General features: G+C 38.1%; 1 protein-coding gene and 1 long non-coding RNA gene across 51 annotated transcripts in view; one reads left to right on the top strand and one right to left on the bottom strand.

The window, feature by feature from the left end:
- The window catches only part of ank2b (ankyrin 2b, neuronal), a 245,000-nt gene that overhangs the window by 107,419 nt on the left and 112,014 nt on the right, over nucleotides 1–25,567 (top strand). For all 50 annotated transcript variants that reach the window (XM_073906502.1, XM_073906471.1, XM_073906503.1 and 47 more), the window contains exons 2-3: nucleotides 15,621–15,722; nucleotides 25,025–25,123. In XM_073906502.1, coding sequence (XP_073762603.1) covers nucleotides 15,621–15,722; nucleotides 25,025–25,123 — 201 coding nt within the window. The remainder of the gene's footprint in view (nucleotides 1–15,620; nucleotides 15,723–25,024; nucleotides 25,124–25,567) is intronic.
- On the bottom strand, nucleotides 13,047–25,027 carry LOC141375151 (uncharacterized). The gene is made up of 5 exons (XR_012382743.1): nucleotides 24,925–25,027; nucleotides 17,765–17,840; nucleotides 16,813–16,938; nucleotides 13,334–16,339; nucleotides 13,047–13,249 (listed from the first exon to the last, which is right to left on the bottom strand). It is a non-coding gene; the product is annotated as an uncharacterized lncRNA (long non-coding RNA).

Here is a 25,567-nt window from a genome sequence, read left to right as displayed (position 1 = left end):
AGCGTCTGTTGAAACAACAACATGGCTGGACGCCTGTCCTAGAGGCACACCAGCCTGTAGGAACGAGGGGTCGTTCCAAGGGCTGAGGGCGCGGCGACACAGCGCAGTAACCGAGACCCGGTGTGTGCCCGCGTGCCATGCGCGTCTGGGGACCCGATCGTGAAGCCAGTGCTGAAGTGGTCTCATATGGAGCAACCCGAGCGGCGTGACGGCGGCTGCGGATGCCATATGCCCCAGGAGCCTCTGAAAGAACTTCAGTGGGACCACTAGTTTGCTGTCGAGCTCCCTCAGACAGTTCAGCAACAGGCGAGCGCGTTCCTCGGAGAGGTGCGCTACCATGGTGATCGAGTCCAGCTCCATCCCGAGAAAAGAAATCCTCTGCACGGGGGCGAGTTTGCTCTTTTCTCGGTTGACCTGAAGCCCCAGTAGGCGGAGATGCCGAAGCACCTTGTCCCTGTGCATAATCAATTGCTCCCGCGAGTGGGCTAAAATCAGCCAGTCGTCGAGATAATTGAGTATGCGAATGCCCGCGAGCCGAAGGGGCGCTAGGGCACCCTCCGCGAGTTTGGTGAAGACCCGCGGAGACAGAGAGAGCCCGAAGGGGAGGACCTTGTACTGCCACGCTCGACCCTCGAACGCAAACCGCAGAAATTGGCGGTGGCGTGGAAGAATGGAGACATGGAAATACGCGTCCTTCAGGTCTATGGCTGCAAACCAATCCCGAGGACGAACGCATTGGAGAATGCGCCTCTGCGTGAGCATTCTGAACGGCAGCTTGTGCAGACAGCGGTTCAAAACGCGCAGATCTAGGATTGGCCGTGACCCACCGCTCTTTTTGGGTACGATGAAGTATGGGCTGTAAAACCCACTCTCCATCTCGGCTGGAGGAACCGGCTCGATTGCACCCTTCGCCAGGAGGGCAGCAATCTCCTCTCGCAAGACAGGGGCGGACAGGGGGTTGACCCTTGAGAAATACACGCCCGTAAACTTGGGGGGCCGTTTCGCGAACTGAATCGCGTAACCGAGTCTGATTGTGCGTATGAGCCACCGCGAGGGGCTGGCCCGCGCTAACCAGGCAGGCATAGCCCTCGCTAATGGAGTCATCGCTACAATCGCTGACGTACCAGCGGTGGGGCAGCGCGGAGTGGGTGTGCTGATCCGGGAAGCACGAGGGTCCCGCGGAAGAGCTGGAGGAGAGCGATTCGCTCTGGCTCCGCACCCTGACTCCGGAGAGGGGGCTGGAGGGCTGAGGAAAGGGAGACCGTCCCCCCAGCGCTCGTGAGCCACTGGCGAAGCACGTAGAGTCTGCGAGCCGGAAGGCAGCGCGTCCCGGACTGGCAGAACTCGTGCAGTCACATCCGGGGAAGGGAAAAAGTGCTCTTTTACTGATGTTTTGGTGGCACTGAAAAGTACCGTTGTTATCGGGGCCCCGCCCTCCAGCGGGGAAAGAGCAAGTTTCCTCTTCTCCGGATGGCCTGTCTCAGGGACGCTTCGCGGTCCGTTTACCGGACTTAACGGCGCCCTGGGCAGGAGGGGCTGCCTGCTTTCGAGGTGAACGCCGCGCCCGCTTGGCCGGAGGCGCAGGCGGGGGCGGGGCAGCACTCGTTGGCGGGCGCCCTCGGCGAGGAACAGCGGAGGTGGATGGCTCGGCGGGCGGAGCGGGCTTACGGCCACGCCAATAGATGACATTGCCCATCGCATCCGACTGCTCTTTCACCGCCTTGAATTCCTGGGTGAATTCACCGACGGTGTCGCCGAACAGGCCAGCCTGGGATATGGGCGAGTCAAGAAAGCGAACTTTGTCAACGTCGCGCATATCGGCCAGGTTTAGCCAGAGGTGGCGTTCCTGAACCACAAGTGTGGACATCGTCCTCCCCAGCGCACACGCGGCGGACTTAGTAGTCCGAAGAGCATAGTCGGTCGCGGTGCGCAGCTCATGTAATAAGCTTGGGTTGGACCCGCCCTCGTGCAGCTCGGCCAGCGCCTGCGCTTGGTAGCGCTGGTAGGTGGCCATCGCGTGCAAAGCAGAAGCAGCCTGGCCCGCAGCCTTATAAGCTCTGGCTCCGAGGGAGGCAGACAACCTACAGGCTTTGGACGGGAGGCGGGGCAAACCCCGCCACGTAGAGGCGCCGCGCGGACAAAGATTGACCGCGATAGCGCGCTCCACTGACGGGATCGCCTCATACCCCCTGGCAGCTCCGCCGTCAAGGGCGGTGAGGGCGGAGGCACTCGCAGCACGGGCAGAGAAAGGTGCCCTCCAGGACTGCGTGAGCCTACTGTGCACTTCCGGGAAGAAGGGGACGAGAGGCTTCGAAGGCTTCGCCTTCTGGTCCTCTACGTAGCACCCATCTAGTCGGTCCGGCCGCGGAGCTGGGGGATAAACCATCTCCAACCCCACGGCCGAAGCAGCCCGGGAAAGCACGGCTAACATGTCCGCTTCAGGATCCGATTTGACAGCGCTCACCTGCCCGGAGGGGGCGAGCGGGTCCGGATCTTCGTCGGACAGTGAAAGCCCACCCTCCGATGCCGCGGAGGACATCTGATCTCCGGTGTCAGCGAGTGTGAGAGCTACCATCTGGTTAGACGGATCACTCTCACCACCCGAAGCTTGGATGGAGCGCCGTGAGGAGCGAGAGGTCCGCGAGCCCGTGGGCGGCGGATTAGCTCCCGCTGAAACCCTCAGATCTGCCCGAGCGCCCGCTGCTTTTTTAGAGCAGGAGGCAACTGGGGTGGCTCGCTCTCTTGCGAAAGTTAGCCGCGATCTTAGCTGTGCAACGGTCATGGCATCGCAATGACGACATGAACCGCCCGCGAGCACCGCATTAACATGCTGGACCCCCAAACATGCAATGCAGTGATCGTGTCCATCATCCGGAGACAGGAAACCCCCGCATCCAGAAACGCACAGTCGGAGCGCCATCCTGAAAAGGACGTGCTGCACGACTGTGTTGCTCTTTTAGGAAAGTTGCAACTATACGCACCGCTCTGGAGGACCGGACCCAAAGAACCGCAGGCAAGGGAGTAACCCAGCTCGACCGTCTGCCACCGCGAAGACCCACTCTGGACCGGGAGACACACTCGTTCGCTCTGAAGTGCTGATCAGCAAGAGGAACCCTCATCGACTCACTCAGAAAGGATCTGAAGCGAAAAGGATGGCGTCTGCTGGCTTCAGGTGTGCTTATATGCTGAGATAATTGCAGATGTCGCACACCTGCGCAAGCTTACGCTGCCAATTAATTTCATTCATTGGCCCGTTCAATACTCTCCAGATAAGCGGCTTCTGATCCGAATCCTCCCATTCATGGCACTGAAGTTCCCCAACCGAAGGGGAACCCTGTTCTACCGCTGAAAACTACTATTGAAAGTTTATTGGTTAGGTAGCATATACATAGACTGATATGCAGGAAACCATTGTACCACACACTTTGAAGGTAGGGGTAAACTGTAACTGTCAGAACTTTTACAATGGTTTCTTTTCATTTACACTACAGCACTGTTCTTGTTCAGTTAACAACACCTTCACAGTACAAAGCTCTTTGTGGCAGAGGTCAGCCAGGAGGACAAATGACTACAGCAACACAGACTTGACTGAGATATGAAATGAAAGTAAGCTTAGGTTTGTTACTGCATTGATAAGGTCTGTAAAATTACTGTTCATTTTAAGGAATGTCCTGCCAACAACTAAATCATTTAAGTACAAAGTACTTAATATTATCCAAACTCAGCAAGCCTTTTTTGTTTTTAAAAGATGTCTAAACAAAGTCGTCTTGGTTTATCAAGATTAAATTTGGGCTGTCAGTAAAAATCTAAAAGATGTCTAAAAATAGGCCAAAACTAGACTAGTCATCAAATAAACAGAAACGAATGAATACACATATAAAGTCTGTCTAATTTGTCTATTTGAGAGCTAGTCTAGTTTTTGGCTATTCTTAGATGTCTATTAGGTTTTCAGTGACAGCCCAAGTTTAGCCTTGTTTAAGCCAAGCTGTCTACGTTTAGATGTCTATTAGACATCTATTAAACATTTGTTTGCAGGGAAAACCTACCAGGAGTTTAAAGACATGCCCTGTTAAACATTCTAGAACTAGTCAATTTACTACTATTTCTATAGCACTTCATACAATTCATATTGTGTCAAAGCAGCTTTAATTGAATAAGCAATATAAGTAAGAAATTTCGCCATTGCAATGCATTGTATGTATTCTTGCATGTATTGTTTTGTTTGAGCCAGATCAATTATGATTAGTTTCAATTCAATAGACCATTTCAATGTGGTCATGTCATTGCCCCATAAACATTTCCAGCTTTTTATCAAACTATTTCATAACTGTAACAAATGACAAGTCAACCATAACTTAATCCTAAAACAGCTATCATAACATTATTTATCAATATGTAGACCTTTTTGGATTCTAGGAAGCAACCGGAAAAATTAAGTAAAACAGGAAATACTTTGGGATCATTGCTTTTGTTTACTTAGCAAAATTCTTTGAGTACTCTTTTTTGAGTAGTTCAGAAAAGAATTGGATCCCTCTTTAAATAAGGGCAAACCGATTGGTTATAAATAAAGCTGCTGTTTGTGGAGTTGCTTCATAATCCTCTGCTGAGATTTTGAGAGATTCGATGTGTATTTCAGCCGATTTCATCTAAGGCTGTGACTGATGTCAGTTTTGGTTTTGTGTTTCTCCCCTGTGTTTCTCAGTCATTACCTTATTAATCCTTTTATTGTCTCGTTGACTTGAGTAACTTTAACTCAAGAGTAACTACGGTTTAGAGAGGGATCAAATACTATCTAAACTGAATCAATTTTACTAAGAGTAAGGTGCCAAGGAATTAAAACTTCATAATTTTGCTAAAATAGAGAGAAAAAAGGAATATTCAGGCTTAGTGACCATATCTCCTCCTCTTCAAGTAAATGAGGAAACAGTGCTGCTGATAACTGTCTTATCTTACTATACTTTTGCAGTAGGTCCAATAAAGGATGGGTTACAGTTCTTTCTTTCTCCTAAACCTCTGCTAGCCCAGAATTACTAATCTTGACTCAGGGAATGGCTCGTCTGATGTGCTTTAAATTAATTGTTATGCAGAACATAAGTGAGAAGATTGTCATTTGGATTGATCTGTGTAAAGTAAGACGACAGCAGGAATGACAACAACAATTGGAGGTCAGTTGGTAGCATCAATTAACATCAATTTGCATCAGCAGAACATCATCATTAAGAGATCAACAATGAGTATGTTTACATGGACACTAATACTCAGATTTTATACAGATATAATCATACAATACTTTGATTAAGAGTCCATCATGTAAACAGCTATTTTTTGATTACCTTAATCCAACTAAATCAGATAAAGACATGTGAAGTATGCTGATTTTAGTCACATTATAGAAGTACAGTACAGACATGTAAACGCAACAATCAAACTATTCCCATTTTTTAGAACTTTTTGCTACATTTTGAATGAATGAATGAAAAGTTGGCAGACATGGCCTGTTGCCTGAGAATTTGTATCGTCGTTGTCTGTTTGCACACATAGTGTGAGAAATTAACTGTTGCGTGAATGGTGAAAATGATGTTAATTGGACCACGTACTTTAAAATATAAGACAGGAAAATGAAAGGAACATTCAAAAAGCAACTCATGTAAACACCTTAATCATATTGTAGTCTTATTTAAATTATAGCAAATGATTAGATTACTGATATCCATGTAAATGTAGTCATTAGCCCCTTTCACACCTATAGACCTTTCCGGAAAATTACTGGCAATTTTAAGGAAAGGGATCATGTGTGAAAATTTCCTTTTTAAAAATACCAGTAAATTCATCCCAGCAATTTTCCAGAAAGAGAAGTTGTAACATTACCGGTAATTTGCCGGAATGCTGCACTGTGTGAACGCAGAAGGAAAACTACCAGTAACAGCGCATTCACGCTTAGAATGTGCTGACGTGAAATGTCTACTCCATACCCTGATAATGATAATGTTTCTATGTTCTTCTGAATGCTAACTGTGTAAATAATTATCGATAAAATGCTTAAGATAAACCGCTGTTTGTTTACCTTCAAGCTTTTCTTTAGTTGCTTGACGTGTGTGCACGTAAAGCAGCTAGTGAGCGCCAACACACACACACATATTATGTACCATTAACAAAAACCTGACCCCTTCTGTGTTTACAAATACAAGCGCAGCCGTTTAGAAGTCATTCTAGTTTATGATGTCAGAATTTATCGGTATTTTGAGATGGATGTGTGAACGGTCTTTTCTGGAAAAAAACAAAATGTCCTTACTTTGTCCAGCACTTTCTTGAATTTACAGATGATTTATAGTAATTTTTCGCATATTTACCAGTATCATTGTGTGAAAGGGGCTATTGTAGGTGTTCAGGTATGGTAAATGTTACAACTAGTATAGTCAAATAGTGAAAGGCAATTCTGACACGCCTGCTCTGTGCACTTTAGACCATGTGCTTACATTAAAAATGTTAAAATAGAGCCCAATGAGAGATAATCATAGTTTTGACAGGAAGTAAAGTCGTACCTAAAATATTTTTTGCTTTATTTTTGTATATACTGTATTTGTTGATGCGTTAAAAGTGTTGAATCTTTTCCTTTTAACCTGTGAACTGTGACATTGCTTTCCTGGCTAAAACTGTAAGTCATCATTAAGTATAAAGCACTTTGGTTGCAGTATTCAAAACTGCTGCAGTCCACAGCTCTATTCTCATTACTTCCTGTGTCCTTGAGAGCTGCTGAGGAACAATCAAATAAGTTCAAGTCTGTCTAAGCCAGAGTGTTTGTTAGTTCTCTCTCTCTCGTCCTTGAGCCTGTGGTTGAGAACAATAAAACAACACAACCATACAGTGTTTTTTCTGCACAGTCATCAGACATTTGCATATAATCTGTGTATTTTTTTAAAACTCCTGTCAGGTCAAACATATTGTATTTATATAGCCGATTACAGAATAAACACTGTTTATTCTTACAGGAACGAAGGTGTCAGTACAAGAACAAGCCATATTTATTGTTTAATTAATCTTGTATGTTGCAGATAATGTATACAAATGGTGAATTGGCATTGCTCTTGTAATTGTATATTGCGGTTTATGGGAATTTGATATGGGAGCTTCATTACTGTGTGTGATTTAATAAGTAGCTTTGCGTATTTGCATATCTTCATGACACATACTTCTCAAGCAGAACCTTGTCCTAGTGAGTGTGTTTTACAGTATTTAAGGAAGCACTAGATTTTAGCAATAATGCGTTTCAAAAGTGGATAAGCATTGTGATAACATGAATATAAAATCTCTTTCTAGATCCATCCCTCAAATTAGTTTATCTTAGGCCAGATGGAATCTTCTGAAGTTTTTTGCTATTTCTGTGGAGAATTTTGCTAAAAATCTGCTGATTTCTGTGGAATTATTTTGGAAGTATCATAACTAAAACCTAAATATCTGGAATAAAAATATTATCTTTTAAAACTTTTATTTAATGTTTAAAATGCAAATCCAATTAGATTCACTTTAATTGGTAAACAAAGCAAGTCTCTCATATAATATATCTCCTAAAAGACAGAAAATATTAATTCACAAACTGTATTGTACATAAATCAGATGAACATTTTCATATTAGTCAATAATATTACTAAAATTAATTAAAAAGCTGAATAAATATAGATTTACACACATTTACTCAAGTAAATAAACAGAATTAATGATGGGCTAAAAATCTGCGGAAATCTGTGGAAAATCTGCAAAATTCTGCGCCCTCTGATTCCGTGTGGGAATATTGTGCTTTTCACCACTGAAGACCAATTGTTCAACCAGTGGTGCGTTTTTACGAAAAGCATCATTAGCCAACTATGGCAGCATGATCTGTCATTACAAACATAGTTGATTTGTTGTTTCCCAAATCCATCGATCCAACGATCATTTGCAAACTGCGTGACAAACTATACTTTTACAAAAAGTAATTTTTAAAGTTCAGTTTTAGCGATCTTTATATTGACAATTTCAATTGTGTTCCCTTCGCTGTGCACTTTGAAAACATTTATGCCATTTTGAACACAGCCTTGGCTCATGACGAAAGCTAAGGTTGATTGGGTTGGTTCGTTGGTTGCTAAGCGACCATCAACCTTTTTTCTGAGGGATGAGCAGACAAAGCATTGCTGTCACACTGATACACGTTTTAATTATGGAGAAAAATTATAAAGCACTGCAGTGTTTTGGTGTTCTGTGTTTGTCTGATTTAATTAGTCTACCGAAATGTGTATATTCCATACAAAGTATGAAGCTGATCGGTCAGTTCTTGTCACGTGACTCGCAGTGCACTCATGTCATTCATTCAACTGGGTGCTGCTGGTCTAGAAGGCACGTGCGCGTCACGCCATGCACCTCCTTTGGAAATAACGAACTTGCATGAACTTAGAAAAGACGCGATATGAGAATGGCCCCTAAAAGCCAGTCATTTAAAATTTCCAGCAGTTGATCTTCCTGCACAGATATGGTTGATTCACCTGTTTGTTGAAACATAGGTTGCGGATACATTCCTTGGAAGCTTGGCAGTTCCAAAGACGTTTGTTTCTTACTCATTTTGCTGCTTGTGTGTTAAATTTTGCCGCTAAAGTAAACAAGATGTAGGTGAGAGAATACACTTTTCTGAAATAAACTTTTCTGAATTAAAGATTTTTCAAAAGTGTTCAGACTCAGATAATAAATAAAACGGAAATAATTTATGATTTATTGTGCGACCCAGTACCAATTTATCCACGGACCGGTACCGGTCCATGGCCCGGTGGTTTAGGACCACTACTATAGATGACCTATTATTTAAAAGCAGAACTTACTTTACGTCTTCAAAGCTTGATAGATAGATCTGCTACAAAGCAGCTATGGTTTTGGGCGAACACTCGTCACTACATCGTTCTTTTCCAAAACGATGCATCATACTATGATAGTTCAGCCACAAGTTTCGGCGTTGTTTGGGAAATGCCCCCCAGGTCTTTAATTAACTTAATAGACAAGATTGTTTTTGAATTGTAAGACAAATTATGCTAATTAAATCATAAATCATATCAATAATTTGCAAGTGAACTTAATGCCGCTAGTTAAGTGGTGCTTAGCTGTTTTTTTGTGAGCTCTTGCTGGAATAGAGTGTAGAAATGAATAAAACTGAATTATTTTTCTTGCCAGACAACAAGGTTTGTTGTGTGGTTTAAGAGAGGGGTAGAGCTGCCAGTCTCCTTGGTTACTGAGCTGAAATGAGAATGTCTCTAGCTTTACTTGTCATGGGATACTGAATTATTCAAAAATGCTTCTCACAGTGCTTGAATTAAAGCAGAGAAGCACTCTCTCTGAATTAATGTTTTATTCTATGCTATGTTAAAAGTCATCATTTCATTCACATCATGTGATCAATGACTTTTATGATGGTTGTGTTGACCAAATTTCAGATTTGTCATATTTTAATATTTAGCATTTTAGCTATTTTATGCAAATATTTATTTTTCATGAAGTTTATGAAATGCCTTATACAGTATCTAAATCATGCATTCATTTTCCAAACCTCCTGTTGTAGGCAGTGCCATTGGATGTTTTCGCACACAGTAGTCCAGTACTCGGTTTTCTTAATTCTTACTGACAGACACAAAGTACTTACATTTAACTCCTTGGTAAACATTGCTGATAGTAAACCATATTGTAATAATTCACCTTTTAAATATTCCATGACCAGTTTTGAGCAGGTTCCTTTAAAAGAGTATTTAGTTATAGTTACTAGTTACTTCTCACAAATAGTAACTGAGTTAGTAACTGAGTTACATAATTATAAAAGTAAATAATTACCCGAGAAAGTAACTATTGCGTTACTTTAAAAAATCTCATTTGTAAAATGACTATAAAATAAATGTACAACATTTTATGCTAATTTTCATTGTTTTAATGTTGTTGTGGGTCAATGTGAGAGACAACCAATAAATACAACATGTCATTATAAATATTACCATTACTAAAGTTGCACAATAAAACACAATATATGGTTTTGAACAGGGGTCTCAAATTCGCGGCTACTATATTGTGCAACTATAGTGATGATAATATTTATAATGATATGATAGTTTGTGGCCCTCGCCTTAATTTAAAAGTTTAATGGTAGTGCGGCCCTCAAGTTTGATATTTATGGCACTTTGCAGTGTTGTGTGCGGAGCTGAACTAACCTACCAATTACGGTGGGGTATATGGCTCTCGGGGCAGGACATCAGCTGGACTTGACGCAGGCAGAGAAACATTTCTCAGTGAAAGTTACAGCAGTGTTGCCATGGTCATCTTATTCATTTTTAATTTGTTTATTATTTCATCTAATTTTGTGTTAAAAAATTCCATCTTCTCAAATCTCTATTTTTTAAACACAAAATAAGATGAAAAAATAAACAAGTGAATAATTAACAAGATGATAATTAATTTCTTGTGGAAAACCTGAGGTGGCCTAGCCTCAGCCAGACTCTGCCTCCTGCAGCCCCCAGGTAAATTAAGTTTGAGACAACTGCTTTAGAACATTAAGTATGTATTGCACAGACCACAACTAACAAGACTTGATGTGCTTCATTAGATCAGAATTATTTGTCATTGACGCAGAGAGACTCTTTTTTTTTCCTGGACATAAGCCGCTCGATAAATAAACATTCATGCCTTTTACGAGGGAAAAGTAGTGCTTATATTTTCAGTTTGCCATTCTGACTCCTGGTCATTGGTGTGTGCAACTGACTCGGCTTGTACTAATGTGTGAACACCCGCACTACTCTGCCTTAGATAAGCAAACAATGGAAATGTACTCTGTCCAAGCCAATCATCACATTCTCAGTTACACCACATTCACTCAATTATAGTAATGTGCATTTTTTGTGTCAGAAACGGTATTGGCGTTATAACGGCGAAACCGAAATGCATTTGATTACTCGTTACTGAAAAAGTATCACAGTTTATTTATAGTGTCATTATTCCCATCACTGTCCATGACCCTACAACCTTGAAGGATCAATGAATTGCAGGTGAAAAGAACACAGTCCTGAACTTTCATTATCATTCTAAAACAATAAAATAAAACAAGCATAGATGTAAGAATGCAAAATTCTAAACCTTTAACTGATTAGGAAATCATTTAAAAATAATTTTAGAGATCATTTAATTGGACAAACAATTAATGCCACAATGACACCATTCATCCATTCATTTTCAATTTCAAGGGATTTTGGAGCCATTTTATTTTTCAAAAAATAATTGGTATAGGGGTTTCCCAGTACAGGGTTGCAGCTGGAAGGGCATCCGCTGCCTAAAACATTTGGTGGAACAGTTGGCGGTTCATAAATAAGAGACTAAGATGAAGGAAAATTAATGAATTAAAGGGTTGTTAAGTGCATAATACAGCCCACAACAACCAAAATCTCATTATTACCCTCACATCATTCCAAACCTGTTGGAACACTCAAATGAACATATTTTTGAATGAAATCTGAGAGCTATCTGCCAATAGTTTTGTGCAAAAAAAAAGAAAGAATTGTATCTTAACTTAACAAAACGCTTGACCCACTGAGACACCTGGATGTTTTAGTGATGTTGTTGGCACTTTCATTCTTCCTGTCTATAGAGAGATCTTGGATCTCATAAAAATATCTTCATTTGTTTTCTAATGATAATTGAATGTATTATAAGTTGGAAGGACATGAGTGTGAGTCATTAATGACAGAAATTTCATTTTTTGAGTGAACTATCTCTTTAAGGTAACTTTATTTCTCATTAAGCAGTCTCCGTGAATGCAGACATATTTCTCCAGAGTGTTGTCCTAAGTTGCCTTCTCTATATAGAGATATCAGGCAGGGAAAAGGAGCCAGACAGGCGCCTGATTGAGTCCCTTGGAGAAGTGACAACAAACAAACAGGTTGCATCACCCTCAGAAATGCCATGTGAGTTATAAGACACACTGACAGTGGGAGTTTTACAAGATTGCAAGTCATTACCTTTATAAATAATTATACCATGGTCTGCTGAAATTCTTGGTTCTGATTGGCTAGAAGATGCACAAGTTGTTCCATTCAGTTTTAATCACAGTCCTAAAGACAGTATAGTAAGTGAGTAATATATATTTCTGTAGCACATTTATCAACAGCGCTTCACAATCATGAGGGTGGGGTCTCTCCACACCATCCCCAGTGTGCAGCATCCTCTTGGATAATGCGATGGCAGAAACAGGACATGGGTGCCATTGCGCTTACCACACACCAGCTATAGGTGGAGTAGAGAGGTAGTTATAGAGCCAATTCGGTGGATGGGGATGATTGGGAGGCCATGATAGGTAAGGACTGATGGAGGGAATTTGGCCAGTACACCAGGGTTACACAACTACTCTTTTACAAGAAGTGCCATAGGATTTTTAATGACCACAGAGAGGTAGGACCACGGTTTTAAAATCTCATCCAAAAGACGGTGCCCACTGCAGTGTAGTTTCCCCTTCACTTTTACTGGGGCGTTAGGACTCACACAGGCCAGAGGTTGAGCGCCCCCTGCTGGCCTCTCTAGCACCACTTCCAACAGCAACTTAGTTTTCCCATGTGGTCTCCCATCCAGGTACTAACCAGGCTCAGCCCTGCTTAGCTTCAGTGTGTAACTAGTCTTGCAGAGTGATATGGCTGGTATGTATATACTATATATACAACCGCAAAATCAGAAAAATTGTATAGAATAAAAAACACAAATAAAAGAAAGAAAGTAGTAATTTCTAAATTTGAGTTCAGATGCAAAAGCCTCTAAATGCCCTCAGAAATTGAATCCTAAAATGAAAATTGTTTTCAGTCTCCTATGTTTATGTTCAGTTATTTAACTTTAAAGGTAATAAAAATAACTGATTTGTCACTATAAAAGTAAAACTACTTAGCCCTACAAACAAGAGTTGGAGAATAATGTTAATTTTGAAAGAAAATAACAAGCAGGATTTAGACGTTTTTGCATCTAAACTCTTCATTTCCTTTTTTTTTTTTTTACAATAAACATTATTTGATGTGTTCCTCATGATTTTATTATTATTATTTTTAATACACCCATATTCCAAACTCTAAATGCACCACACATGCTCTATTGATGTAAGGTCAGGACTGCAGGTGGGCCAGTCAAGTACCTGTATCTTCCTCCGCAGCAACAACTTTGTAATGTGTGCAGAATGGGGTTTTGCATTGTCTTGATAAAATATGCATGGGTGTCCCTGGAAGAGAAAGCAGCATATTTTGCTCCTAAATCTCTATGTACTTTTCAGCATTAATTATGTCATCACAGAAGTGCAATTTACCTTTGCCAAGGGCACTGACACAACCACGGCAGACCCTGGCTTTTGGACTTGTTGGTGATAACAGTTTGGATGATCCTTTTCTTCTTTGATCCGGAACACATGCCATCCATTTCTCCCAAAAAATAACTAATATACTGATTCATCTGACCACAGTACACATTTCCAATGTGAGATATTTCATCCAAGATGCCTCTGAACCCAGAGAAGTTGACAGCGCTTTTGGACACTGTTAACATAGGGCTTCCTTTTGGCACATACAGTTTTAACTGGCATTTGTGGCTGTAACTACATATTCTGGTACTTGACCAAGGTTAGCCAAAGTAGTGCTCCTAAGCCCATGTGGTGAAATCGCTTATAGATGAATGAGAATTATTGACTCAGTGCATCTGAAGGATCAGGAATCACGGTATCTGGGCAGAGGAAGATCACACTGCCCTTAACCACAATGTGAAAATGAAAGTGACCAGTTAAGAAAAAGAAGTGAGGTGTTGCGGACCTCTATTCTGCCGCACTATGCGCGGATATAATTAAGGACACGTGGGTGCTGATGGAGGTGTCGCTGACGTCGCCCTCTCTATTCTTGCGTCTATGCGCGAAAATATCTGAGGAAGTGGATGGTGAGGAAGGTGTCGCGGACATAACTGAGGACGCGGGTGGTAAGGGAGGTGTCGCGGATGCCGCCCTCTCTATACTGCCACCCTAGGCGGCCGCCTAGGTCACCTCTATGGACGCGCCGGCCCTGCTTGTCCTTTACGTACTGAAATTCTTTACTTCAATTTTTAATGATGTTCTGCATCGTTGAAGGTGAAATATCCAAATGCCTTTCTATTTTTCTTTGAGAGACATAGTTTTTAAACATTTCAATAATTTTCGCACATATTTGTTGGCAAACTGGTGGACCTCTGCCCATCTTTGCTTCTAAAAGACCAGACCTTTCTTGGATGCTGTTTTTGTACTAAATCATGATCACAATCACTTGCTGACATCACCTGTTTTGAATCACATCATTATTTAAACAATATACCTGATTACTAGCCCTAAACTGCTCCTGTCCCAACAGTTTTTGAAATGTGTTGCAGGTCTGAATGACAGGAAAGGATGTATGTTTACAAATGAAATGAAGTTGACCTGATAAAACATGAAGTATATTGTGTTCATGTTGTCTGTAATGAAATACAAGCCAAAGTAAATTTAAAATTTGCTTGCATTTAGTACATTGTCCCAACTTTTTCTGATTTGGGGTTTTAGGTATGCCCACAAAATTTATACACACATGATCTCTCTCTCACTCATGCATGCTGCCTCATTCTCTGCCTGTGTGACTGATTCAAAATAGGGAACACATTTCATAACTGATAAAAATTCAATTCATTTTTGTGTAGCTAAGAGCAAATGACCACGGAATGAGTGATATAATTGAAAACTGTTAAAGGATTTTAAATGCTCCTCTGCTTTGGGCCAGGTGTTTCTTTGTCTCTGTGATGTGCATTTAAAATCCTTTTACACACGTTGATCTATTGATCATCCCTTACTTATGCAATAAGGTTTCAAAAATTTCACAACACCATGTTATTGCAAAATACAAAACCAAATTTTCAGTCTTTACCAATAAAGGTTTAGGATTCTTGCATTTACACACCACTACCACTGTAAAGTATCTGTTATGCATGTACATCTATTTATATTTAATGATTATCACATTTCAGTTATTTTTTTATGCTTCTCAATTACAGAGAAATGATTTAACATTGAGTTATTCATTAAAATGGTATTATGAAAACTTATTTGCTCACTTTAGCAGCATGAAAAACTTCTATTCAAATTCTGAATTGATTTTACATGAAATGTAAGCATAAAGCATTGCTTTTATAATAACTGAAGTTGTCTATTACTTCAGTTTTTTCACAAGCTCAGGAAGTACACACGTTTCTCTGAATTCTTTATCGTAATACAGTTCATATCTATTGAAGTCACTGTGGAGTTCTTTACTTACCATGCTGTCTAAAAAAGATTTGAGTGTCTGCAATCTTTCTGCTGAGGTATTATTGGTGCACTGCAGATTAATGCAACTGGCAATGTATTTTATTTTCGCTACGCCTTATGTTTGCTTCAACCTAATCAAGACCTCTAAGGGCTTTGAACAGCATTTCTGGCTCCTTTTTATAGTGTTATCTGTGTGTTTTATTAGTAGAATTGATTAGAATAGAATATTTGTCTCCTGAGCTAATATGTTTTAACTTTTAAAAAGTTCATCTGTGTTAATTATGCACTTTCTTTTTTCTTCTAGTCGGACAGCAACACCAGTTTCCTCCGAGCAGCAAGAGCAGGCAATATTGACAAGGTTCTGGAATATCTGAAGGGTGGAGTAGACATCGGCACTAGTAATCAGGTAGGTGGCTATTTTTGTAGATACACAGATGAGGCTGTCAACTGCAACATGTCATGTCATCTGTGTACTATTGAAGTTTAAATACCATCATTCAATATAATTTCTCATTCAAAGAGGAACTTTTGCCATACAGCCTTTATAAAAAACAACTTCTTATTTTTTTCAGTGTTAGAATTGAGCATGGCTCAATGTTAAGGATATTTACTCTTTGTCTAGTTAGACCAGTTGTTCAGATTTTCACTTGCCTTGTTAACTTTGCATTCTCAAATAAACAACAATTATACTTTTTACAGAAGGTCACTAACTGCTTCACACATCTAGGTAAAAATAATCCTGGTTAATCCCAAGTGGCAACCTCCCGCTCTCTCTCAGGAAGCCAATACGGAAGGAACTAAAACTGCAATTCATCCGAAATTCCGCTAGTCCTGGCCGCTCCTGGCTCCAAAACAGAGCAAATTTCAATTGAGCCCACTGTTAGAATGGCCAACTTTACAGCAGAAAAAAGGTTAAATATATATACTTGAAATACATGAAATATATATACTTCTCAAAAATTATTTAGGCCACAAGAGTCAGACATAATAGGTCATCCAGAAGGCCAAGTGGAGAGGAGCTGACTATATAGTGGCATGTAGTGGTCAAAACAGAGAAAAAGAAAAAAAGCACACACATTCAGCAGAAGCTTTGGTACTTCAAGGTTGACTTATTCTCTATCAGGCGTCTAAAGTGGGATGACACTAGTTTATCAGAAAAAAATTATTATTTTAGATTTTGTAGGGGGGTGCATCAAAAGCATTGATAAATACAGTAGAGCACAGTTACAAATGAAATAAACAATGCTTTCTGGTTTTCGGTGAGTCTAGCAGTAATCTGCTACAGCAATTGAATGATCAAAGGTAAAATAACACTATAGTCTAGTCTTCAAGTTATGCACAATCTAGGAAAGGTGCACTACATGATGAAGACAAAGTAAATAAGCAATCAAAATGTACTGGGGGTTTGAGTTTGGGAGCTGATAAGGCCAAAATAACAAACACAATCTTCTATCTTACCTGTTCAAATGAAAGCAAAGAAAATACATTAAACTTACCTATCTACCTGACACAAAAACAGAAATCTGCAAACGTTGAGTTATTATTCAGGTTTTCACCAAGGAAGTTGTGTCACAGCTTTTAAAATGCGAGCACCCAGTTTGAAGTAACCAATCAGATGTCTCCTGTGGAGGGCCGAGAGAGAGACAGATAATTCCAACATTACACATGAAACATGACAACCAAAGGGTTGTAACAATCGTATATATATAAATACAATTAATCATTCTTAAATATACAATGATTAAAATGTATTGTGCCTGAATGCTTTAAACAGGCTAAAATATTCACACAGTCACATCCCTTAAAAGCACATGCAGATGATAAACATTTTAGTAACTTTATGGTTAAACTTAGCAATACATTGTGCATCCCTAGATTGATTCTTCTGTGTGCAGGGAGGCTGTGTCTATGCCAATTTAAGGAAACTGCAGTATAACATAGAACAAACAGCTGAATTTCTTTTTCTGGTCATTGAAGCTTGGCCACACAGCACAGGTAATAATCTAATGCAGGTTTTCAAAAGTGGCTGACTGAATAACCTTCTCTAACAGATCCCCCTCTTTAGAATCAGATGCTGAAAGCATGACTTGCTTTTTATAGGCAGAAAAAAAACACTCACCAGCTTTAGGATCAAGGGTTTGTTCTTACAGTATGTGTTGGCAGAGAGAGCATGGCTATTATCTGTCTCAGCATCCGCCTCTGCCAGCATCACCAGTGAGTCACAGCACTGCCTCATCAGCAGTGGGACTCAAACCACAATGTGCAGAGTATTGAACTTGATCCCTCAAGAAGAGGGCCAAATAAGATCAGAGGACTGATCTAGAATGCTCTTTACCCATGTAGCACACATAAGGTTTGTGTCACATAATAAAGTGTTTTCATTTAGAACTCTAGCCTGAAATTTAGAATATTTTCATACACTGATCTGTATGAACTGCTAGTACTGACATGATATGTTTATAGCTGACCATAAGGATCTGTGGCAATGGCTCCTTTATTGGTAATTGAAGACATCCCTGTGGCTCTACAAAACAAAAGTTGAAGCAGGGTCAGTTTCAGAATTGTGGAAATTCAATTAGACAGTCAAGCAAGTAACCGGTACAGACTCCAAATAGTAATATTTAACTAGTTCTTTTAGATATTTTTAGATACAAGTTTTTGCAGGATTTAGTAATAATTATTTTAAATGCGATTTTAGTTAAGCTTTTATGTTGTAGACAGAATAATAATAAAAAAGCCGAAAGAGGGCAACTTTAAACAAAAGTCAGTATTTATTTTGACCCCTCTTAGCACTAAGCACATTTCCTTTGGGGAGAATTTTTAAAAATTCATTCTTCAGAAATCATGGCAATGTGCTGGTTCAGTGCTCAAAAAATGTATCTGTCATTATTAGTAACACTTTACAATAATGTTGTATTAACTAATGTTTTGTATTTACAATCATGAACAAATAGTGAACAAAATATTTATTTTATCTTTGTTAACGTTCATTGTTACAGTGTGCTAACTCACAGTTCATTAACAGTTGAAAAGCATGAATCTGAATTTAATATTTGCATTAGTACAGGAGCTATGATTAATTAATAAATAATGGATTGATGTTGTTTGTTATTAGTTCATGTTAGCTCATACTGTATATCAACTAATGAAACCTTATTTCAAAATGTGACCTTATTATCAATAATGTTGAAAACATTGTGCTGCTCCATGGTTATTGAATACAAGACATTATGAGGTGTGCAGTGTATAGTGCAACTGTCTAATCATATATAAATATGTTTATGCTTTATAGTCACTGTGATCATTTAGTTTGCATTTTGTGACAATACAAGCAATAAAGCAGTTCAGATGTGCTGTGTATGCCAGAGATGTATGCTATGGTATTTATAGAAACAGCTGGCCAGTAATAACTAAGGCATTTGGGATTTGCTGTATTGTTTATAACGCTTTACAAGAGTACTGTATTTATGCAGATAAAAGTTTAATCCTGTGATTCTGTGTAAAAGCATCCTTTTGTGCCTGTATTGTATGTCTGGAATATCCGGAGGCATCAGAGTAAAACAAATGATCAAATAAAGCTTTAAGTAATTTTTCAATAAATTATCATGAGGATTCCATTATTTTATGGTGTTTATGAATTTTTGAACGTTCTTTATAATTTTATTTTAAAATTAGTTATAAATGAAGTGGTAAATACAGTTGAAGTCAGAATTATTAGACCCCCTTCGATTTTTTTTCTTTCTCAAATATTTCCCAAATGATGTTTAACAGGAGAAGGATATTTTCACAGTATGTCTGATAATATTTTTTCTTCTGGAGAAACTCTTATTTGTTTTATTTCGACTAGAATAAAAGCAGTTTTAATAATAATAATAATAAAAAAAACATTTAAAGGTCAAAATGATTAGCCCCTTTAAACTTTTTTTTCAATAGTCAACAGAACCAACCATCATTATACAATAACTTGTTTAATTACCCTAACCTGCCTTAGTTAACCCCCTTAACCAAATTAAGTCTTTAAATGTCACTTTAGGCTGTATACAAGTGTGTTGAAAAATATCTAGTCAAATATTATTTACTGTCATCATAGTAAAGAGAAAATAAACCAGTTAAATGAGTTATTAAAAATAATATGTTTAGAAATGTGTTGAATGTGTTAAAAAAATCTTCTCTCCGTTAAACAGAAATTGGAAACAAAACAGAAACAGGGGCTCATAATTCAGGGAGGCTAATAATTCTGACTTCAACTGAAAGGGAAAAATAGTCATACTGTAAATTTACTGATACTGGACTGATAGATTCCCACCAACAACATTAGAGATATTTGGTTGTTGCCTGATTCTGAAACAGAATTTGTGTTTGTTGTGCAAATTGAAACAAGATTGTAAACAGTTGTAAAGATACAGTATGCAAATAACTGACTGAAAATCCTGGAACTATGTATTTACTTATTTTTAGACAAAGTGCTTTCCATTGTAGATGAGTGGTTTTTGAATTAAGAGGATTTTGTGTAGATTGTTAGATTAAAAAGCCATTTACACACATTGCAGCCATAGCAACATGTGTATATGAATGTGCCTCCAGTAGCACTAAAGAATAAAGCTCAATATGTCAAAAATTATTAAAATATTAGTTGAAGTCAGAATTATTAGCCCCCCTTTGATTTTGTTTTTTTTTCAAACATTTCCCAAATGATGTTTAGCAGTTTAAGGAAATTTTCACAGTGTCTGATAATATTTTTTCTTCAGGAGAAAGTCTTATTTGTTTTATTTCGGCTAGAATAAAAGCTGTTTTAATTTTTTTGAAAACATTTTAAGGTCAATATTATTGTTAGCCCCCTCAAGCAAATTTTTTTTTCGATAGTCTACAGAACAAACCATCATTATACAATAACCTACCTAATTACCCTACCCTGCCTAGTTAACCCAATTAACCTAGTTAAGCCTTTAAATGTGACTTTAAGCTTTATAGAAGTTTCTTAAAAATATCTAGTCAAATATTATTTACTGTCATCATGGCAAAGATAAAATAAATCAGTTAGTAGAAATGGGTTAATAAAACTATTATGTGTAGAAATGTGTTGAAGAAATCTGCTCTCCATTAAACAGGAATTGGGGAAAAAAATAAACAGGGGCTCTAATAATTCAGAGGGGCTTATAATTCTGACTTCAACTTAAACTATACATATATCTTTTTTTTTACCTGCATGCCATGACAAATCTGACATCAGAAATTGCTTGATTTGCTGTTGAACTCACCTTTACACGTTTACATGTAACCTAAAAATAGTCTCCAGCTAGGTAACTAGGTTACTAGCTATATCGACATTAAAAATAGTAGTGGTGTAACAGATTGGACCATATAATTTTAATTAAAATTATTTGCTTTTCGTTTATTACAAAAACAGTACTGCAAGGCATCTTTTCCCCTTAACAAACAAAACTTAGAATCTGTAATTTTGTTAAAAATAAAATGTGACATAATCAGCTGAATAAAAATAAATAGTTAAATATTCAGTACTGTGAAAACTTCACTGTTACTACTGCTGTTGCTGATCATGCTAAATGTAGAAATCTAACATTATAATGTGTACAACCCATATTTTTTTTGTCTCATTTTTGATAAATGATTCAGTAGTTTACTTATAAAACTTTATGTTTCATGACTAGATGAATCATTTTTGAAGAATTATTCAGTGGCATATTTTTGAAGGCTGGTTGTCATCACTTATTAATTAAATAATGTAACTGCTGCCTACACCTTTCATTTTGAGAATCAAGCTAAATGCATATGACAGTTATTTTAATCTTTACCATAAACATCAGTGGTTATATCTAAACTGTAAACCCAGTACTGCTGTGTTATTTGAATGTTTGTAACTCCACAACTAAAGACTAAAGACATACTAAAGATTCGAATACAGTGGTTTGAAAGATTAATAATTCAATTCAATTCAATTCAGCTTTATTTGTAAAGCGCTTTTACAATGTAGATTGTGTCAAAGCAGCTTCACATAAATGGTCATAGTAACTGGAACAGTGTGGTTCAGTAACTGGAACAGTGTGGTTCAGGTTTTAGTGTTTAAGTTCAGTTCAGTTCAGTTTAGCTCAGTTCAGTGTGATTTAATCATTACTGAGAGTTCAAACACTGAAGAGCAAATTCATCGATGCGTAGCTCTAAAAATCCTGAACCATGCGAGGCAGTGGCGACAGCGGAGAGGGAAAAAAAACTTCACCTGATGGGAGTGAAGAAAAAAAACCTTGAGAGAACCAGACTCAGTTGGGCACGACCATTTTAATTTCTCCGCTGGCCAAAAGTCTTGTGCAGAACTTCATTCGCCGTGGTTTAAGCTGGAAGATGACCTCAATGAAGACTCGTCTGTCCCTGGAGCGTCGCTGGAATCAGACACATGTTCTCCACTCCCCACGACCATCAGCGCAGCAGCAGCTCAGGATATGGCCTGGTCCCGGATATGGAATCCTTGGGATCATCACGTCGCTGGTCTTGGATCCAATCAGTGACTCCGCCTAATCTGAGGACCTCGGGATGAGTATCCCCAGGTGAAAATAGAGAATAAAGAGAATAAAAAGCTGAATTGAATTTTCCGTCAGTCTTAGTGCAAAGGAAGACATAAGAAGACTCAAGCTTTAAATAGGATATTTTTTGAGTGAAATGCTAAGCTAAGCTAAAAGTGCCGAATGGATTCCTTCAACACAAAATCTCAGGAACTGGCAGAAAATTGTGGAATTCAGTTTTAAAGTGACATTTAAAATAGTAATTGAGATTGAGGGAAATATGACTCTGAACACATCCACAATGTTTGTCATTTTTTGGTGTAGGTCAGTACTGTATGCATAACAGTGCTTTGAGAGACCATTTTGATTCATGTCGCTGATTTCTTGGTGCTTCGTCATGCACCTAGAGAGATTGCAGCTATTTTAGTCTCTCTATTATCAAGTGTCTACCTCGTGCAGCACATGCTAACAGCTCTGCTATGGCAACAGCGTGTGTCTAGTGTGGTAAACATCAGGCACATGGATCATTTGGTCTGCAGTATCAAATGTCATTTGGCCTTTTTCTCCTCTGGCTAGCATGTTGTTTATTTAGCTTAGCACAGTAGATGCACTTGGTGTTGTTACTTTTGTGAGGTTTTACACAAGAACTGAAGCAAGAAACCATGTAAAACCAGCTTGATAAACCAATTGATAAACCAATTCAGAGAAATTTAAGACCCTTAAAAGGTATAAAAAAGTCTTAAATGTTGTTTTCCATACATTTTGGATAATAACTTATTTAATGCCTAGTTTTATTATAAAGTTTGCCTTTAATATGCAATTCTGTGTTGTTGTGTACTTTATGAAATCAATAAAATCCTTCTAGATTTACCATCACGTTGCTTTGTTTACTGTAGTAATTAAGGCAACGCCGTGATTCTTGCTATTTGAAAGTCTCTTTAAGGCAAGTGCCTTTACAAGGCCATCTTTGAAATGCCTCTCAGGCAGTATGCTTAGGCATTCTGTTTGAATCGGGAAAACATTTACAATGGGAATGGGAAAAAAAATTCCAAAATTGCTTGCCAAGCTTTTGATTAAATTTCATATTATAAATCAAAAATCATTATTAATAAAATTAAACTACTGTCTCTTTAGTTTTATTTCTAAACGTTCAAATCACTCAAAATCTGCAGAAAAATTTTGGTCTTCTGCTCCAAGCCATCATACAATCATCAGTCATCATCATCATCAAAATCATTAATCTATCAGCGATCAATGATTGGGTCCTGTACTATAAGGCGGGTTTCATTCGTCATATTGACATCAAACATTTCTCCATTCAAAAATATACGAGTGATGTGCAATTTGTAATATTTGTCTTTATATGCCACCTGCTGGATTAGCATTTTATTCATTATACTGTATGAATAATGTTGTTTGTATTCAGCATTTAGTAAATATACTTTAGTTAAAATGTTACCGGTTGAAACCTAAAGTGGCAATGAGGTCTTAAAATGTATGGAAAGACTCTTAAAAGAGGTCTTATAAGCTATTGAATTTCACTTTGAGATTACTGTTAATACCCTGTTTATAGGTGTTAAGAATTAAATTCTTGTTTCAGTGTTTTGTTTTCAACTGTTTGTTTTTTTGTTGGATGATATAATTTTATTTGTTTGGTAAATGCAAAAAAAAAAAAAAAAAAAGAAGACAAAAAAAAGAAAAAAAAAACTAAACATGTTAAGGTTATAGTTACACTGTCAGAAATAAAGGTATGAGACCTGTCACTGAGGTGATACATTTTCAAAAGGTACACATTTGTATTTGAAGAGTCCGCACCTCAAAAGTATATTGATTAGTACCAACAAATTTTAAGAGGAACACTTTTGTACTTTTTAGGTATTAATATGTACCTTTGAGGTATTAATATGGACCTTTTAGGTACAAATTTGTACCCTTTGAAAAATTGTTACCCTTTATTTTTGAGAGTGTAGGTGTTAGGTTTATTGTAATTTTATTTTAAGTTAGATAATACAATTTTATTCCTCCAAGTAAAAATAAAAAGTGTCAGTTACTGTAGGTTTAATCTACACTGCTATTGAAATTAACAGCACAAACTGGAACTTTTTTTTTATTGCCTCCCAACACATTGAACAAATGATACTATACTATTTGGCCCGTTATTAAAGTTTTAGTAAGGTGTTAGTTGTAAATTAGTTGAAAGTTGTAAGCTGAGTCAGTCTCTGAGGCTACAACACCGTTTACAGCATTTGTTACATGATATATTCAAGATGTACTCATCTTTTGGCTTGATGTATGATTGAGAGGAGCACATGGGAAAGTGTTAAAGGCATAGTGTCCTCAAAAATGAATATGTACTCGTTTACTCACTCTCAAAAGGTTCCAAACCTTTGGGTTTTTTTCTCATGTTTACCACAAAATAAGTTATTTTAATACTGAAAACCTGTAACTATTTATTTTCATAGTTGTACAAAATAAATGTTTTGACAAAAAGTCAAAGTCAAAAAGTCAATTACATGTTACCAGCTTTGTTAAAAATAACTTTTTTTTTGTGTTAAACAGAAGAAAGAATCTTATAAAGGTTTAAAAAATGTAAAAGGAGTAAATGATTTTTAGTAAATATTTTTTTTAGTTTTGCGTGAACTCACACTTTAAATGCTTCATTTAATTATAATGAACTGTTAAGTGCTTATTCAAGTACATATAACAGTATCAATTACAATATTTCAGTACTAATACTGTATTTTCTTTGTTGTTTTTTAACACTTTTCTGCTAAAGATTAAAGAACAAATATAAATTTAATATTAAATATAACTATTTTTATAGCAAGCTGTAGAAAATACGATTTGTGGGTTCTTTGCTGCATTGTTATTGGCTGTCAAAGGGATCCCACATGATTTTTAAAGTAGCCAGTAGTCATCTGTTACTGTAGCTTGTGACACTCCTTTTATTAATATGTCTCTATAAAACGCTCTTTGGAGAATGTACATGGCTCTGACAATCATTTAGAAGGATAAACTAGACATTCAGCAAAACCTGGGACATTTAACTCTCTATAATATAAGAGTTTTCAATCTCAAAGATAGAAAACTTACCTTGGAAATGAATGAGGAGGTATACTATGCTTGTTGTCTTGTCTTTTATGTGTGCTTTAGTAAGAAATGAACTACTAACTTGTGTCTCTGACCCCAACAGAATGGCCTGAACGCTTTACACTTGGCAGCAAAGGAAGGACATGTGGATCTGGTCCAGGAGCTGCTGGGGAGGGGGTCTTCAGTAGATTCTGCTACCAAGGTAGAGTTTCTCATGAAAAGCATGAATGGCTTGGGTGGAAATGGTTTCAGATGTCTTCAATGTTGAGTCAGGCTTAAAGGAAAAGTTTACACAAAAATGAATTATTTACTCATCGTGTACTCACCCTCAAGTGTTTTAAACCCTTTTTGAGTTTTCTTTTTCTGTTGAACATGAATTTTAAAAATGTTAGAAACCTGTTGCCACTGACTTCCAGAGTAGGAAAAAACAAATACCATGAAAGTCAATGGTTACAGATTTTCTACAGTTTTAGTATAAACCTATTTCTGTTTAACTGAAAAAGGAAACTCAGACAGGATTATAACAAGTGAAGGGTTGAGCAAATGATGTTATAATTTTCAGCTTTGGTGAACTATCCCTTTAAAGGTACAACTCACATAAACAAGTAAAAAATAGTGGATCGTAAGGCTATGGTTAGAAAAGCAT

This window comes from Danio rerio, chromosome 7 (genome assembly GCF_049306965.1).
Source record: "Danio rerio strain Tuebingen ecotype United States chromosome 7, GRCz12tu, whole genome shotgun sequence".
Lineage (NCBI taxonomy): Eukaryota > Metazoa > Chordata > Actinopteri > Cypriniformes > Danionidae > Danio > Danio rerio.
Note: the sequence above shows the minus strand (reverse complement) of the source record. Positions and strands in the feature narration are given on the sequence as shown.